The following is a 13,987-nucleotide window of genomic DNA, read 5'->3' on the forward strand; positions in this document are numbered from 1 at the left end:
GGAAAGCAAGTGCCTTTGCCCACTGAGTAATCTTACCAGCCCCTCAGCGGGCTTCAAAGATTATATATATATATATATATACACACACACACACACACATTTGCATGCATATATGTATGTGTGTGTTGTCTATAAGTATGCTTGCACACCAGAAGAGGACAACAGATCCCATGGTACTAGTTATAGATGGTTATGAGCTGCCATGTGGGTGCTAGGAATTGAATCCAGGATCTCTGGAAGAGCAGCCCTTAACCACTGGGTCATCTCTCTAGCTTCTCAACTGGCTTTAAAAAATTATTATTATTATTTTTTTTTGGTATAGGTGTTTTGTCTGAATGTATGTATATGCAATGCATGTGTGTGCCTTATGGCTGAAGAAGTCAGAGATGGCATTGAAGCCCCAGAACTGGAGTTGCCGATGGTTACAAGCCACCATGTGGGTGTTGGGAACCAAACCCAGGACATTTGCAAGAGCATCACATGCTCTTTAACTGCTAAGCCATCTCTCCAGCCCTCCATAGGCCTTCCCGTGAGTTATTCAGAGGCCTTCTTCATTCCACTTACTGTGTTTGTGTTTTCTGAAACAGGGTTTTCTGTTGTCCACACACTCCCTATAAGGATGATCTTGAACTTGTAATCCCCTTTTCTCCAACACTACACACACCTGCTTTCATGTTGCACCTGGGATTAAGCCCAGATTTTGTGCTTGATTGGCAAGCACTTTACCAACTGAATTATGTCCCCAGCCCTGTTTTTCGTCTTTGATATAGTGTCTTATGTTGCCCAGACAAGCCTTAAACTATGTCGGGGAGGATGGCCTGACCTTCTGATCCTCCTGCCTTAGCCTCCTGAGTAGCTGAGATTATAGGCCAGCACTAGCTGGCCCAGCCCATCTCATTTAACAATTGGGTAGTAATGTACTTTTTGGCTTTACTATGACTTATGTAGTCACTTAAACTCCATGTTTATTCATCAGATGAACATAAGACCTGTTCCAGGGTTTCATGATCTTAAGAGATACAGCACTGAGTGTAATCTGATTGTTTTTGTTCACGTGGGTGAGTATTTTTGTAAGACAAAAATCTGGGAAGTAGAATTATTGGCTCAAAGAGCTTGAGAACCACAGAGTGGGTGAGATTGCTCAGCAGATAGAGGCACTCGCTGCCAAGCCTGGTGCCATGCGTTCAATCCTTGGAGCCCACATGGTGGAAGGAGAGAACTGAACACCGCGAGTTATTCTCTGTCCTACACATATACACACATACACACTAAATGAACACAATATAAAAACTTTTAAAGAGCTTAAGTATTTTAAAAGTTAACACAATTTATTCTCGAAGAGACTGATTTTATCTACACAACTAGCTAGGAGTTTGAGAAAATGTCTAATTTTAATAAAATGTGATCTAGTTACAGAGGCAGCATGAAAACAGAGGAATCTCCACTGAAACAAGGCACGCGTGGAGGAAAGGTCTACAGAACAAGAGAGGTCAAGAAAAACGTAAAGGGAACTGAGCACTGCTGCCCTTCAATACGGAGAAAAATGATCACAGTATGAGCTGCAGGTGGCAGAAGACACATTTCTTAACCAGCTTTTATTGAGAACTGATTCCTGAACCAACTCAGCATGGCCTATAGAGGAGGAGGTGAGCATGGCCAGACCCCCTCAGTGACCTCTTCCCAGTTTAGCCCTCGAAGTCTTTCCACCAACAGCACCCCAACACATAATATATGCATGGTGTCTGACTTTTTCTACCCAAACATGGGAGGTGTGGAAAGCCACATTTACCAGCTCTCTCAGTGCCTCATCGAGAGGGGGCACAAGGTCATAATCGTCACCCATGCGTACGGAAATCGAAAGGGCATCCGTTACCTCACCAATGGCCTCAAAGTTTATTACCTGCCTCTCAGAGTCATGTACAACCAATCCACAGCCACGACTCTCTTTCACAGTCTGCCATTGCTCAGGTACATATTTGTTCGGGAGAGAGTTACCATAATCCATTCCCACAGTTCCTTTTCTGCCATGGCTCATGATGCCCTCTTCCACGCCAAGACAATGGGGCTTCAGACAGTCTTCACAGACCATTCCCTTTTCGGATTTGCTGATGTCAGCTCGGTGCTCACAAACAAGCTTCTAACTGTGTCGCTTTGTGACACAAACCACGTCATTTGTGTCTCTTATACAAGTAAGGAAAACACTGTCCTACGAGCAGCACTGAATCCTGAAAGAGTGTCTGTCATTCCTAATGCTGTGGATCCTACTGACTTCACCCCAGGGCCACTTGGGAGGCATGACAACAGGATAACTATTGTTGTGGTGAGCAGACTTGTTTACAGAAAAGGCATCGACCTGCTCAGTGGGATTATACCTGAACTCTGTCAGAAATATCCCGAGTTAAATTTCCTAATTGGAGGAGAGGGACCAAAGAGTATAGTTTTGGAAGAAGTACGGGAAAGATACCAACTACATGACAGGGTGCATCTTTTGGGAGCTTTAGAACACAAGGATGTCAGAAATGTCTTAATTCAAGGCCATATTTTTCTTAATACCTCCCTGACCGAAGCTTTCTGCATGGCAATCCTGGAAGCCGCCAGCTGTGGTCTACAGGTCGTCAGCACCAAGGTTGGTGGGATTCCCGAAGTCCTTCCAGAGAATCTTATTATTTTATGCGAACCTTCAGTAAGATCTTTGTGTAAAGGGCTGGAAAAAGCTATTTTCCAAGTGAAGTCAGGGATGTTACCGGATGCAGAAAATATCCACAATGCAGTAAAGGCTCTCTACACCTGGCGGAATGTGGCGGAGAGAACCGAGAAGGTGTACGAGAGGGCGGGGAAGGAAGCCGTGCTGCCAATGCATAAGAGGCTGAACAGGCTCGTCTCTCACTGTGGCCCACTTACAGGCCACAGCTTTGCTTTGCTGGCTGTGTTCAGCTATCTTTTCCTCATGTTCCTGAGATGGATGACTCCCGATTCGGTCATTGATGTGGCAATAGATGCCACTGGGCCAAGGGGAGCGTGGGCTCATGAGTGTCCTCATGATACAAAAGGAGACGAGACTGACAAGGTATCCAAAGGCAGGTGGAAGCGAGTCTGAACTGTAAACTTTGGCAGTTCTATCAACACAGTTGAAAATAACCTTGTTCTTTTGTTTTTGGGCTTTGATGTTGACTTGACAAACAATGCTATCTCTGTAGCATTTACTGTTTCATTTGAAGAAAGCGAAACACTCACACGATTCCTGATCTTAGAAACTCCTTGCACTTCTTTAACTTTAGGGAGACTGGTTTGGCCAGTCAGGTATGAAAGTTTTAGATTACTGAAATCCCTTCAGTGGAGATGTTTTAACATGACATGTTGGGAGTCTTGGGTGCTGGGTTAATTCTGGCCAGTTTTTAACATCATGCCATCAATTCAACATCTACCAGACACATACAAGCTTTCTTTAAGGAGATATAAATATGTGAACTATTTTAAGTCAAGCTGTTGTTTCTTTATTGGGTCCTGAGAGCATACTCTTGCACATGGGTCCACTTTTTTTTTTTTTTACTATGTATACAATGTTAGAAGAGGCCATGAGATCTCATTATAGATGGTTGTGAGCCACCATGTGGTTGCTGGGAACTGAACTCAGGACCTCTGGAAGAGCAGCCAATGCTCTTAACCTGAGCCATTTCTCCAGTCCAGCCAACATGTTTTAAGCACCTGCTCTGTATGAAATGAGGGACTAGACAGTACCTGCCACTGAGGACTAGTTAATGTGGAGTGGCAACAGTTACCATGCCCTGAATGCTCTGCTACTTAATGTGAGGACAGTGCCACCATCACAAACCTACTTAGTGCCTCTCTAACCCTGCTGTATGCATTCTCCTAATTCTCCCAGGTGGACACCTCATATCATGTGTGGATGAAGAGCTTCTGCTTGTTAAGTCCCAGGAGCCAGTACTAGTACTACTACTACTGTACTAGTACTGTACTAGTAGCTGATACTAGTGTAGGCTTAAAAAATTACTTATTATTGTTGTGTGTGTAAGACATGTATGTAGGTTAAAACAATGTTTCTATATACAGACCCTGATTCTAACTGTCAGTGTATGTGGAAACACATCGTTCCACCCAGCTACTTACAATTGCTTTTTTTTTTTTTTTTCGAGACAAGGTTTCTCTGGGTAACAGTTCTGGCTGTCCTGGAACTCACTTTGTAGACCAGGCTGGCCTCAAACTCATAGAGATCCGCCTGTCTCTACCTTCCAAGTGCTGGGATTAAAGGCATGCACCACCATCACCCGGCTGTATTGCTTTTTTTAAAAAATTGCAATGTTTTTGATGTTACAGTTATACACATATAAACCAAGGCTGTTAAAATATGTTCATGACCAAAAATAAAGATGAGAATGACATTTTAAACAAACAAACAAAAATGTAATTGTTTAAGTTTTTATTACATTTCTTTAGCAGGTGTATGTTGGTTGCATGCTTACTACAGAGCACATGCATGGTCAGAGGACACCTTGCTGTAGTCTTCTTTTTTTCCACTAAGAGGGTTCCAGGGACCGAACTCAGGACATCAGGCTTGGAAACAGGTGCCTCTAGTCACTGAGCCCTCTCGACAGCCCCTAACTGTAGTTTCAATGGGCATTTTCCTATAGATTAGTAAGACTGGAATTTTTATCGTTTGGTATTTAAATTACTGTCACATCTTGTCTTCTAGTTTTTTCCTACCCTTTTTTTTTCTTATCAACTGACATCCTTTAATGTTTTATGTTTTATAGGTGGACAACTTCTTTTTTTTTTTTTTTTTTAAAGACAGGGTTTCTCTGCATAGCCTTGGCTGTCCCGGAACTTGCTCTGTACACCAGGCTGCCTTCAAAGTCAGAGATCTGCCTGCCTCCGCCTCCTGAGTGCTGGGATTAAAGGTGTATGCCTCCAGTACCCGGCTGACTTCTTTTCTTTCTTGATAAAGTGCTATTCTGAAAGTCTGGACCAAACTCTGAGAAGTAAGATGTTTCCCTGTATAAGTTTGACAGATTTGGAGATCAGCATAGGAGGCCAAAGGTTCTGGCAGAATACTAACTGCTGGTGACAAACAGGTTGGACCAGGTGGCACGAGGAACCCAGTGTAAACAAACCGAGGTGAGGAGGTCCCAAGCCAGTAAGAACGGCATGCTCTTGCCTTATTCCTACAGCTTGCCACTCACAGTGCTCTCGGCTCCAGCCTGATCCCAGCCAGCGAAAAAGCCTTGTGCTTACTTCTCTAGGCTCATCCACCAGCTGTTCTGCCTCTGCCTGCTGCTTCTCCCTCCTGTCTATTTGATCCTAATCGCAAAGCAAGGCCGAACTCAGCAGTGGACCCGAACTATACACTTTTTAAATAAACGAAGGGAAAATGTAAACTATTTCTCCCTTTTATCAAAGGAAAAAAAACCCACTATTTTTGGGGAAGGGAGGGTCATTTCTAGTTTGAATCAATGTGACTCTCCCAGTAGACAATGTGTTTCAGAAATATATTCTAACCCCTCTGGTCTGTCTCCAGATAGAAAGAAGCTGTACTGGATCTTAAATTCAGTTCCAAATGAGGAAAGCCATTTTTTTGGCTATTGAGAGATTATTCTGAGTTTTGTTTTTCTTTTTTCATATTAAAACTAAGGATTAGATTCTTAGCAGTCTGTCCTAACAACAGTGAGTTACAAGGGGGGCCACTCAGTAGAGCCAAAGATACACTTCACCCAAGACTTCTTACGAAGTGCTGGGTTAAGAACAATCCTTTTTTTTTTTTTTTGTTAAAATATCAGAAACCATTTATGATTCTCTTATATATGGTTTCTACAACTGCATGCAGCTGGCTCACCACACCGCCTTGGTTTCCTATGTTAAAAAGCTACTCCTAGACAATTCCTTTCTCCTTTAATGAAACAACTTGCCAGTTTGGGATCACAGCTGCCATTTGCCCCTGTGGAACCACCTGTCAGCCAAGCTTTTTTTATGTGAGTGAGTGGACAGCACGGGGAAGTCCCTTGAACAAAACAAGCCATGAAAACCAACAACAAACCAGGACAGACAGACAGACAGAAAATAAAGCAAAACAACTTCTGCCCCAAACTTAAGTTCTAATTGCGGTTAATTTTCTAAAGAATCCCTCCTCTGGAAGACCCGGTTCTAGGTCATGACATCTGCTGCTCTTGGCTCCTCTACTTACCAGATTGCTGCTTCAGCTGCTCTTTTTGGATTGCTGCAAACTGCTTGGCATCAGCCAGGGAGCCAAAAAGAGCAGCAAAGGGGTTACTTGAGATGTTGTTGTTATTCTCCTGGTCTGTCATTTCACTTTAAGGTATCCTCCATCCAGCCCTAGGGAGAGGGGCTATGCAAAGGACAGGAGTTAGATTCAGAAGGGCAGACAACACAATCACTGTAGTTACCCATCATTGTTTCTTTTCCCATTTCTTGAGCACTATGCCTTTGAAATGCTTTGAAGTTAAGACATGCCAATTCCTGTTCCCAAACTCAAGACATATTTGGTAAGATGGTTACAAACCTACCAACTGGACACAGCTAAAACTCAAAAGGCTCAAACAGTCAGTGATTGCAATTCTCCATTAACTGTAACCATAGGCCTGAGACATACCACAAGAATTATGGATTTCCCATAAGTTTTTAAGCCAGCAGACTAGTCTTCATTCGCATGCAGAGAACAAGGTGGTACCTGCCAAGACCGCTACAAAGCACTGAAGCTGGGAATTCCTTAGCTACACAGGAACCCAGGGCAAACCCTTTTCTAAAAGGCAGGCTTTCATATTACATGGGGCGGTGACACACACTCAGCTCACTATGTAGTGAGGAGAACCTTGAACTCCTAATCTTGCAAACACTTAAATGCTAGGATTACAAGCATGAAACACCATGCCTGTCTTGACACTCAGATTTGGAACGCTGAATCAAGGCCAGAATAGGGATTAGCTGTGTGTTTGCAGGTCCCTCATGTATATTAAGTAACCTAATTCTACTGATAGGTTAAAACTACAGATCTGGAGCTAGAGAGATGGCTCATTGATTCGGAGTACCAGCTGCTCTTCTAGAAGACTTAGGTTCAATTCCCAGCACCCACATGGCAGCTTACTACTGTCTGTAACTCTAATCCCAGCGTATCTGATGCCCTCTTTTGGCCTCCACACTCACCAGACATGCACATGGAATACAGAGATAAGACCAGGCAAACACCCCGCACACATAAAATAAATAAAAAATTAAAAAAAACAAAAACAAAATTACAGAACCTGCCTCAGCCTTCAGAGTGCTGGGATTACTAGCATTCATCATGCTTGACTAATTTTTTTGATCCTATACTAATTTTTACTGCTTATCTATTTTTTATATTTAAAAAACAAATTCAACTGTCAGGTAGACTGTCTAACATAAAATAGATATAACACCTCAAAGATGAGGGGACAGGATAGGGAGGAGGAAGAAGATTCAATCTACTTTTAGTTAATTAGTCTGTATTTTTAAGACAGGCCTCATTATAAAGCCAAAGCTTTCCTGGAACTTGATGGCTAGCTTCAAACTCATGCTCCTCCTGTCTCTGCCTCCTGAGTGCTAGAATTACAGGAGTGTGTCACCATTACATGGTCTTTCCAAGGCTGGCCTGAATTTGTGATCCTCTTGTTTCAGCCTCCCCAGTGCTGAGATTATAGGAACAAAACACCATGCTTAGCTTACCTTCAGTTCATGGAAGTAAGGTCCCTTGCAAACTCACATTAACAAAAGCTAGTACAAATTGGAAAAGTTACCCTTAATTACTGGAGAGAGAGCTTATATCTTGGCATTTCTTTCTTTCTTTTTTTTTTTTTTTCGAGACAGGGTTTCTCTGTGGCTTTGGAGCCTGTCCTGGAACTAGCTCTGTAGACCAGGCTGGTCTCGAACTCACAGAGATCCTCCTGCCTCTGCCTCCCGAGTGCTGGGATTAAAGGTGTGCGCCACCATCGCCCAGCATATCTTGGCATTTCTATGAGTTGCTTCACGGCCTCTGTTAAATTTCCTGCCCCAGAGTTAAAAGCTAATTAGCCACAGTGACAGCTAGCCAGTCTGACCTCCTCTTAGGATGGTCCTGGGCTTTCCTACCACTCTAAGGAAATGAACTCTTAGATGCTGCTTTCCTTTCCTTTTTTTTTTTTGCCATGTATATTTAGTTGAGCTTAATAGAAAATATCATATTTTATGTTGGAACGAATGGTCCTTGAGAGGACCACCATGTTGCCACTGGTTAAGCTTAGCTCATCTCTAGTTCATGTGGTGCCATCCTAAACCGTCTCGTTGTTGGCCCCACCAAGGTGTCCCGAACTCTAAAAGACGGCAAAAACTATAGTGAACTCTTGATATCTTGTCTCTGGAATAGTACCATCTTTTTCCTCAACATGACACCCTTGGTTTTTCCTCTGAGTATCAATTCCACTCAAGACATATGTCCAGATGATCTGGACATATGTGTTGATCTCATCCACCAGCTCCAGGAAAGGGCATAGAGGACAAAGTGACTGATCCATGAATGGGCAAAAGATCCTATCAAGGGTTATAGGAATTAGTGAACATTGTCTTTGGACTTCTGGCTAAATCTATCGAGAAGGGAACTCTTCCTTCTTGTGTTGCTAGGCTAGTAAAACACAAGCCCAGAGCTGTCACCTTTACACCATCTAAAAAATGGCTACCCCCAAATTAAGCTACTATACAGGAAAACAGAACTCTTCAGACGTCTCAGTTATAGAAGCCAACCAATTGCATATGCCCGTTTGAAGTGTGTGTGTATGTACAGGTATGTGGCATATATGTACACAGGTATGGAGGCCCATGGAAGACGCTGGGGTCTCTGTTTGATCAGTCTCCTTATTCACTTGAGACAGGATCTCTTACTGAAGCTGGAGCTGAGATGAAGGCCAGCGAGCACCACCAATTCTCCCATCTCTGCTCCCCATAGTGCCAGGGTTACAGGGGTACATGTGGACACATCTAGTCTTTAAATCGAGGATTTAAACTCAGGTCCTCAAGCTTGAATATCAATAGCTCTTACCCACTAAGTCATCTATCTCCAGGCTTTTGCTGTTGTTAACTGAAACAGGGTCTCACTGTGTTACTCAGGCTGGCCTTGAACTTAGAGTGATTCTTCTGCCTTAGTCTCCAAGTGCTAAGATTAGAGGCACAGATAACCATGTCTGGCTTGAGTAAATTTTTTTAAAAATATAATTGAAAAGTCAGGTGTTGTGGCACATGCCTTTAATCCTGGCATTTGGAAGGCAAAGGCAGGCAGATCTCTGTGAGTCTGAGGCCAGTCTGGTCTATAAAAAGAGTTCCTGAGCCAGACCAGGGTAGCTTACGCCTTTAATCCTAGCACTTGGCCTTTAATCCTAGCACTCCGGAGGCAGAGGCAGGTGAATCTCTGTGAGTTCAAGGCCAGTCTGGTCTACAAGAGCTAGTTCCAAGACAGGCTCCAAAGCTACAGAGAAACCTTGTCTAGAAAAGAAAAAGAAAGAAAGAAAGAAAAAAAAAAAGGTCACACACACAAATTTGAAGGGTCCAGATCATTAGACACGAGACAACAACCTGCATCACGTATGTAAAAAGGAAGCTGAAAGTCAAGAATACAGAAAGCCAAGGACACCGGTTATCAAGACTATCAAGAGAGGGAATTTAGTTCCACAAATGCAGTAGTTCCTTAATTCTATACTCTTCCATTACACAAAGAAGCTAACCTTCTATTACATCTTATCCTTGTTTATATTGGGATTTAAAAACTTCTACATTGCATTCCTACACAGCCCTGTTTTGAGTAGAAGTTCATATTGGATTTTCTTTCTTCTGTGGCTGAAGTCTACTTATCTGCAGAAGTACTACATTATCCTTGAAAACCACAAAGTCTAAGCAAACATTCACTAGATGGCCCAATCTTCAGTTACTCCCGAGCCCTGCACAATCACAGCACTACTTGAAATCTGTATCAAGGTACGGACTTCTCTACTTGTCTTGAGATGCAGCAGTAGGTTAAGTTACCAGGCCAGACACTGTGGCTCTTTAGCACTCACGCATGAGTAGAACAGAGAATGCAAATAAGCCTGCTGTCACCTCGAATGTTGTCCTCGTTCGTTTTAGTTGTACTTGCTATAGCCTAGAGACATCTGAGAGGAAGGCCTTGATCGGGAGCATGCCCAGATCAGAAAGGCTCGTGGACAGTTCTCTGGGGGGACTGTCTTGATTGCTAATTGATACAGGAGCACTCAGCCCCATGTGAAGGGCACCTTTTCTTAGGCAGATAGTCCTAGATGCATAAGAAAGCTAGCTAAGCCAGGTGGTGGTGGTACAAGTCTTTAATCCCAGCACTCCAGAGGCAGACAGATCTCTGTGAGTTCGAGGCCAGCCCCGTCTTCAGAGCAAGTTTCAGGACTGACTCCATTGTTACTGGGAAACCCTGTCTGGAAAGAAAAAAGCAAAACAAAACAAAAAAAGGAAACCAGCTAAGCAGCAGCTAGCAAACAGCATTTCCCCATTATTTCTGCCTCAAGGCCTTACTTGAATTCTTGCCCGACTTCCCCCAATGATGAACTGTGACTAGAAGTGTGCAAATTATCCTCTTCTTCCTTTCGGTTGCTTTCGGTCAGAGTGTATTATACCAACAAGAGAAAGAAGATTAGAACAAACGCTAACAACAACAACAACAACAGGGTTTTGCCTACCCTACTAAACTCATCTTTTTCATATTTGCTTAAAATTGGTACAGAGACTTCTTTCTCTAGAAACAAGGCTATAGGGAGAAGGAGGGTTGATCACCTGATTGATAATCTCTGTGGAGATTCAATTTAGATTTAGTCACTGAGCTTACACACGTAAATAAAAGTACCTAGAAAGGAAGAACTGTCTCATAAGATGGAGCCTGGGTATTCTGTTTGCTTTCAAACTCACTTTGCCTATTTTAAATTTCTGTTTGAGTGTAGTGGTACACACCTGTAATCCTTGACTTGGGAAGGGGACGCAAGAGGATCTTGACACACAGTGAGACCTTGACTCAGAAATAAATAAGGAATTGAAGAGACAGTTCATTCAGGAGATCTCCCTGCTCTATCAGATGATCAGGGGCTGGACCCCAGTACCCATAACAGGACAGTTCACAGAGGCCTGCAACTCCAACTCCAAGGGGTCTAACAATGCCTTCTGCTCTCGGTAGGTATCCACACACTCTTACAGATACACAGCCATACACATAAATAAAAATAAAAAAAAGTCTTTCCGAGAAAGAAAGAAAGAAAGAAAGAAAGAAAGAAAAGCCTGGAGAAATGGCTTTAGCAGCTAAGAGCACTTGAGTTCCCAGCACCCATGCTGGGTAGCTCTTAAGTTCCTGTACCTCCAGCTCTTGGGGATCCAATGCCTTCTACTTCTGGGGGGCATCTGCACACATATGGCATACACATATACAGAAGCACACATGTACTCATAAGTAAAAGTAAAATATCCTTTTAAAAAAGAAACAGTAGCAGTAATAAAAATAACAAACCTTTTGTTTTCAACAGCCATATAGAAACACACCTTAGGTTTTGGGATGGTACAACCACCAGTCTTTCAAAGCCTTTGGTTTTGATTCATTTTTAATAAGTCTTCCTTCATAACAAATTTCACTCTGTATACCTACTGCAGAAGTCTATATTTGTAAGAAATGTCTATCATTGGTTCCATAAAATTCTTCCATCCTCTCCTGATTTAAACTTTTACTTAGGTAGAGTACTGCTAATCCTTTAAGGCCACTATAGGATCCTGTGAGCAGTTTTTACAGTGGAACTACCAGCAACACTGAAAAACCGAGACTGTTGAAACCAAGCTCTGTGCGTAGGGTTGGGTGAGGTGGGGTATAGGTCAGAGCTAAAGCATACAAACACCAGCGCTTATGTTCCAATCCCAGCATTCCCTTTCCCCTGCCCAAATTAAGCTGTATTAAATCATACTCCACAAAGTCTCTATTTTGGAATTAAAAATGTTTCCAGAGTAACATGTTCTACCTGGAAATGCCTTCAGTGCTATACATGGTATCACAACAAAAATCCTTGTAACACATTTATCTGCAAGCTAGAAGGACCTCATCAACGGAAACACATGCACTCCCCAATCAAAAACAAAACAGCAAAACAAAACAAACAAAACAAACCAAAAAAAAAAAAAAAAAACCAAACCCCATCAAACCCTAGCATCCTGTCTTGGGTCCCATTTTATAGTCTTTTCTCTGGAATCAAGAGTGAGTGAGAGTGAGAACAAGCCCATTCTTACTCTTGAAGACAGAAACGCATCCTAAAGGGAACACCATTAAATACAACGCTTATGGGTTGTGGTCACATAATCTGAGAAATGATTTCTCAATCCAAGAAACATTCGAGCGGAATCCCAGAAGAGTTACACCGACTAGCCCATCACTCGCCTTAAACGTCAACATCTTGCTACATGCATCCAACTGGTTTAATTATTCTGACTCGAGTTTCATTTCTTCCCGTTAGCATCTGGTCTTCTGTCATCTACTCCATAATTTATCTCGGGGTTTGACAAGAGATTCGTGGGGAGGAGGGAGACCCGGGGACCCACCCACCCTGCACAGGTCCTAGATAAAAGAAGCCAAAAGACAGTCACAGCCAAGACTCAGGCCTTTTCTAGCGGGGGTTTGGTAAAGAAGAAAAACACGTGCAGAGACACCCGACGCTGGAGCACCGTAAGGGTTTCCAGATCAGACAGGGTCGAAGTTCAAGAAGAGGAACCCAGGTCAGGCAAGCACTGGAGAACAGCAAGTGTGCAGAAGCCCGGACAGGCAGCTGCATGGCTGAAAACCCCGGTCGCAGTCCTCCTCCCCTTCTGTCTTAGATACCTTCTGTCTTACCAGAGCCTGAAAGGGCAGCAACGACGACACCTCACAGCCACAGCGACCAAAAGGTTCCCACTTCCGACTCAGCAAGGCAACCGGAGCTGACATCATCACTGAGCGCCGCGCCTGTCTACCCCGCGCCCCGGAAGTAGGGCGTTGTCCGTTCTCGCTGTCTAATGGCAGGCAAAACACCGGCAAGGCGCACGCGCACGCTAGCTGCCGGCTGGCAGGGGGCGGGCCGGAAGTGGCCTTGGGATTGGGCTAGGCGGAGGGGCGGGGTGGGGCGGGACTGTTGATGGTGCGTGGTTTGGAGTCCCATTTCTTGAGGGCAGATACAATATTGTTATCTCCGGCGTGCTCACAGACTGGCTTTCTGCTTTTTTTATGCTCCCACCTGTCCTATGGCGTTTTGGAGCCGTTCCACTTACTCTTCGTAGCTTAAAGGAAGTAACAATACCAACAAAGACAATGTCTAAGAAGTTTTGAGCAGGTGTTAGGTGCTAAACAGTGTGCTATTTTGGGTTGAACTTAGTTTTATTTATACAAACAGTATACACCCCACTAGTCTGTTTTGAGGTACACAAAAGTATTGAAAGTAGCAAGAACTAAAAGCACAGTTCACAAAATGAGAAAATGAGATTTTTTTGCATGTCATAATCAAGGATTAATATTAGGAATATATAAATTTTATGTGTGTGTGTGTGTGTGTGTGTGTGTATGTATGTATGACTATATAAAGAACTACAGCTCACTGATGTGGTAGTCCATACCTGAAAATCCAAGCCCTCGGGAGGGAGGTTAGCCAGGAAGATGAATTCAGACCAGCATGGGCTACATCAGTGGTTCTCAACCTTCCTAATACTTTGACCCTTTAAGACAGTTCTTCATGTTGTGGTGACCCCCCCAATATAAAATTATTTTTGCTGCTACTTCATAATTGTAATTTTGCTACTGTTATGAATTGTAATATAAATCTGATATGTGGCACCCCCACCCCCTCCATGAAAGAGTCCTTTGGCCCCTAAAGAGGTCTTGATCCACAGGTTGAGAGCTCATGGGCTACATAGATTCCAGTCTTTCCTGGGTGATGTAGCAAAAATCTTTCTCAAG

General features: G+C 43.3%; 2 protein-coding genes across 3 annotated transcripts in view; one reads left to right on the forward strand and one right to left on the reverse strand.

The window, feature by feature from the left end:
- Nucleotides 1-4,644, forward strand: part of LOC121438256 (phosphatidylinositol N-acetylglucosaminyltransferase subunit A-like) — a 76,621-nt gene extending 71,977 nt beyond the window's left edge. The window contains exon 3 of the mRNA XM_041638475.1: nucleotides 1,411-4,644. Within this exon, the coding sequence (XP_041494409.1) occupies nucleotides 1,628-3,097 (1,470 nt within the window). The 5' untranslated portion in view covers nucleotides 1,411-1,627 and the 3' untranslated portion in view covers nucleotides 3,098-4,644. The remainder of the gene's footprint in view (nucleotides 1-1,410) is intronic.
- Nucleotides 1-12,990, reverse strand: part of Ube4a (ubiquitination factor E4A) — a 42,604-nt gene extending 29,614 nt beyond the window's left edge. The window contains exons 1-2 of one of the 2 annotated variants that reach the window (XM_041638473.1): nucleotides 12,893-12,990; nucleotides 6,197-6,358 (exon numbers count right to left, since the gene is read on the reverse strand). In XM_041638473.1, the coding sequence (XP_041494407.1) occupies nucleotides 6,197-6,317 (121 nt within the window). In that variant the 5' untranslated portion in view covers nucleotides 6,318-6,358; nucleotides 12,893-12,990. Of the gene's footprint in view, nucleotides 1-6,196; nucleotides 6,359-12,880 lie in introns of both variants that reach the window. The other variant, XM_041638474.1, reaches the window with a different exon arrangement.
- Between the last annotated feature and the right edge of the window lie 997 nt (nucleotides 12,991-13,987).

The sequence above is a fragment of the Microtus oregoni genome, unplaced genomic scaffold, assembly GCF_018167655.1.
Source record: "Microtus oregoni isolate MIOR12 unplaced genomic scaffold, Mior012 000055F_ref0000237, whole genome shotgun sequence".
NCBI lineage: Eukaryota > Metazoa > Chordata > Mammalia > Rodentia > Cricetidae > Microtus > Microtus oregoni.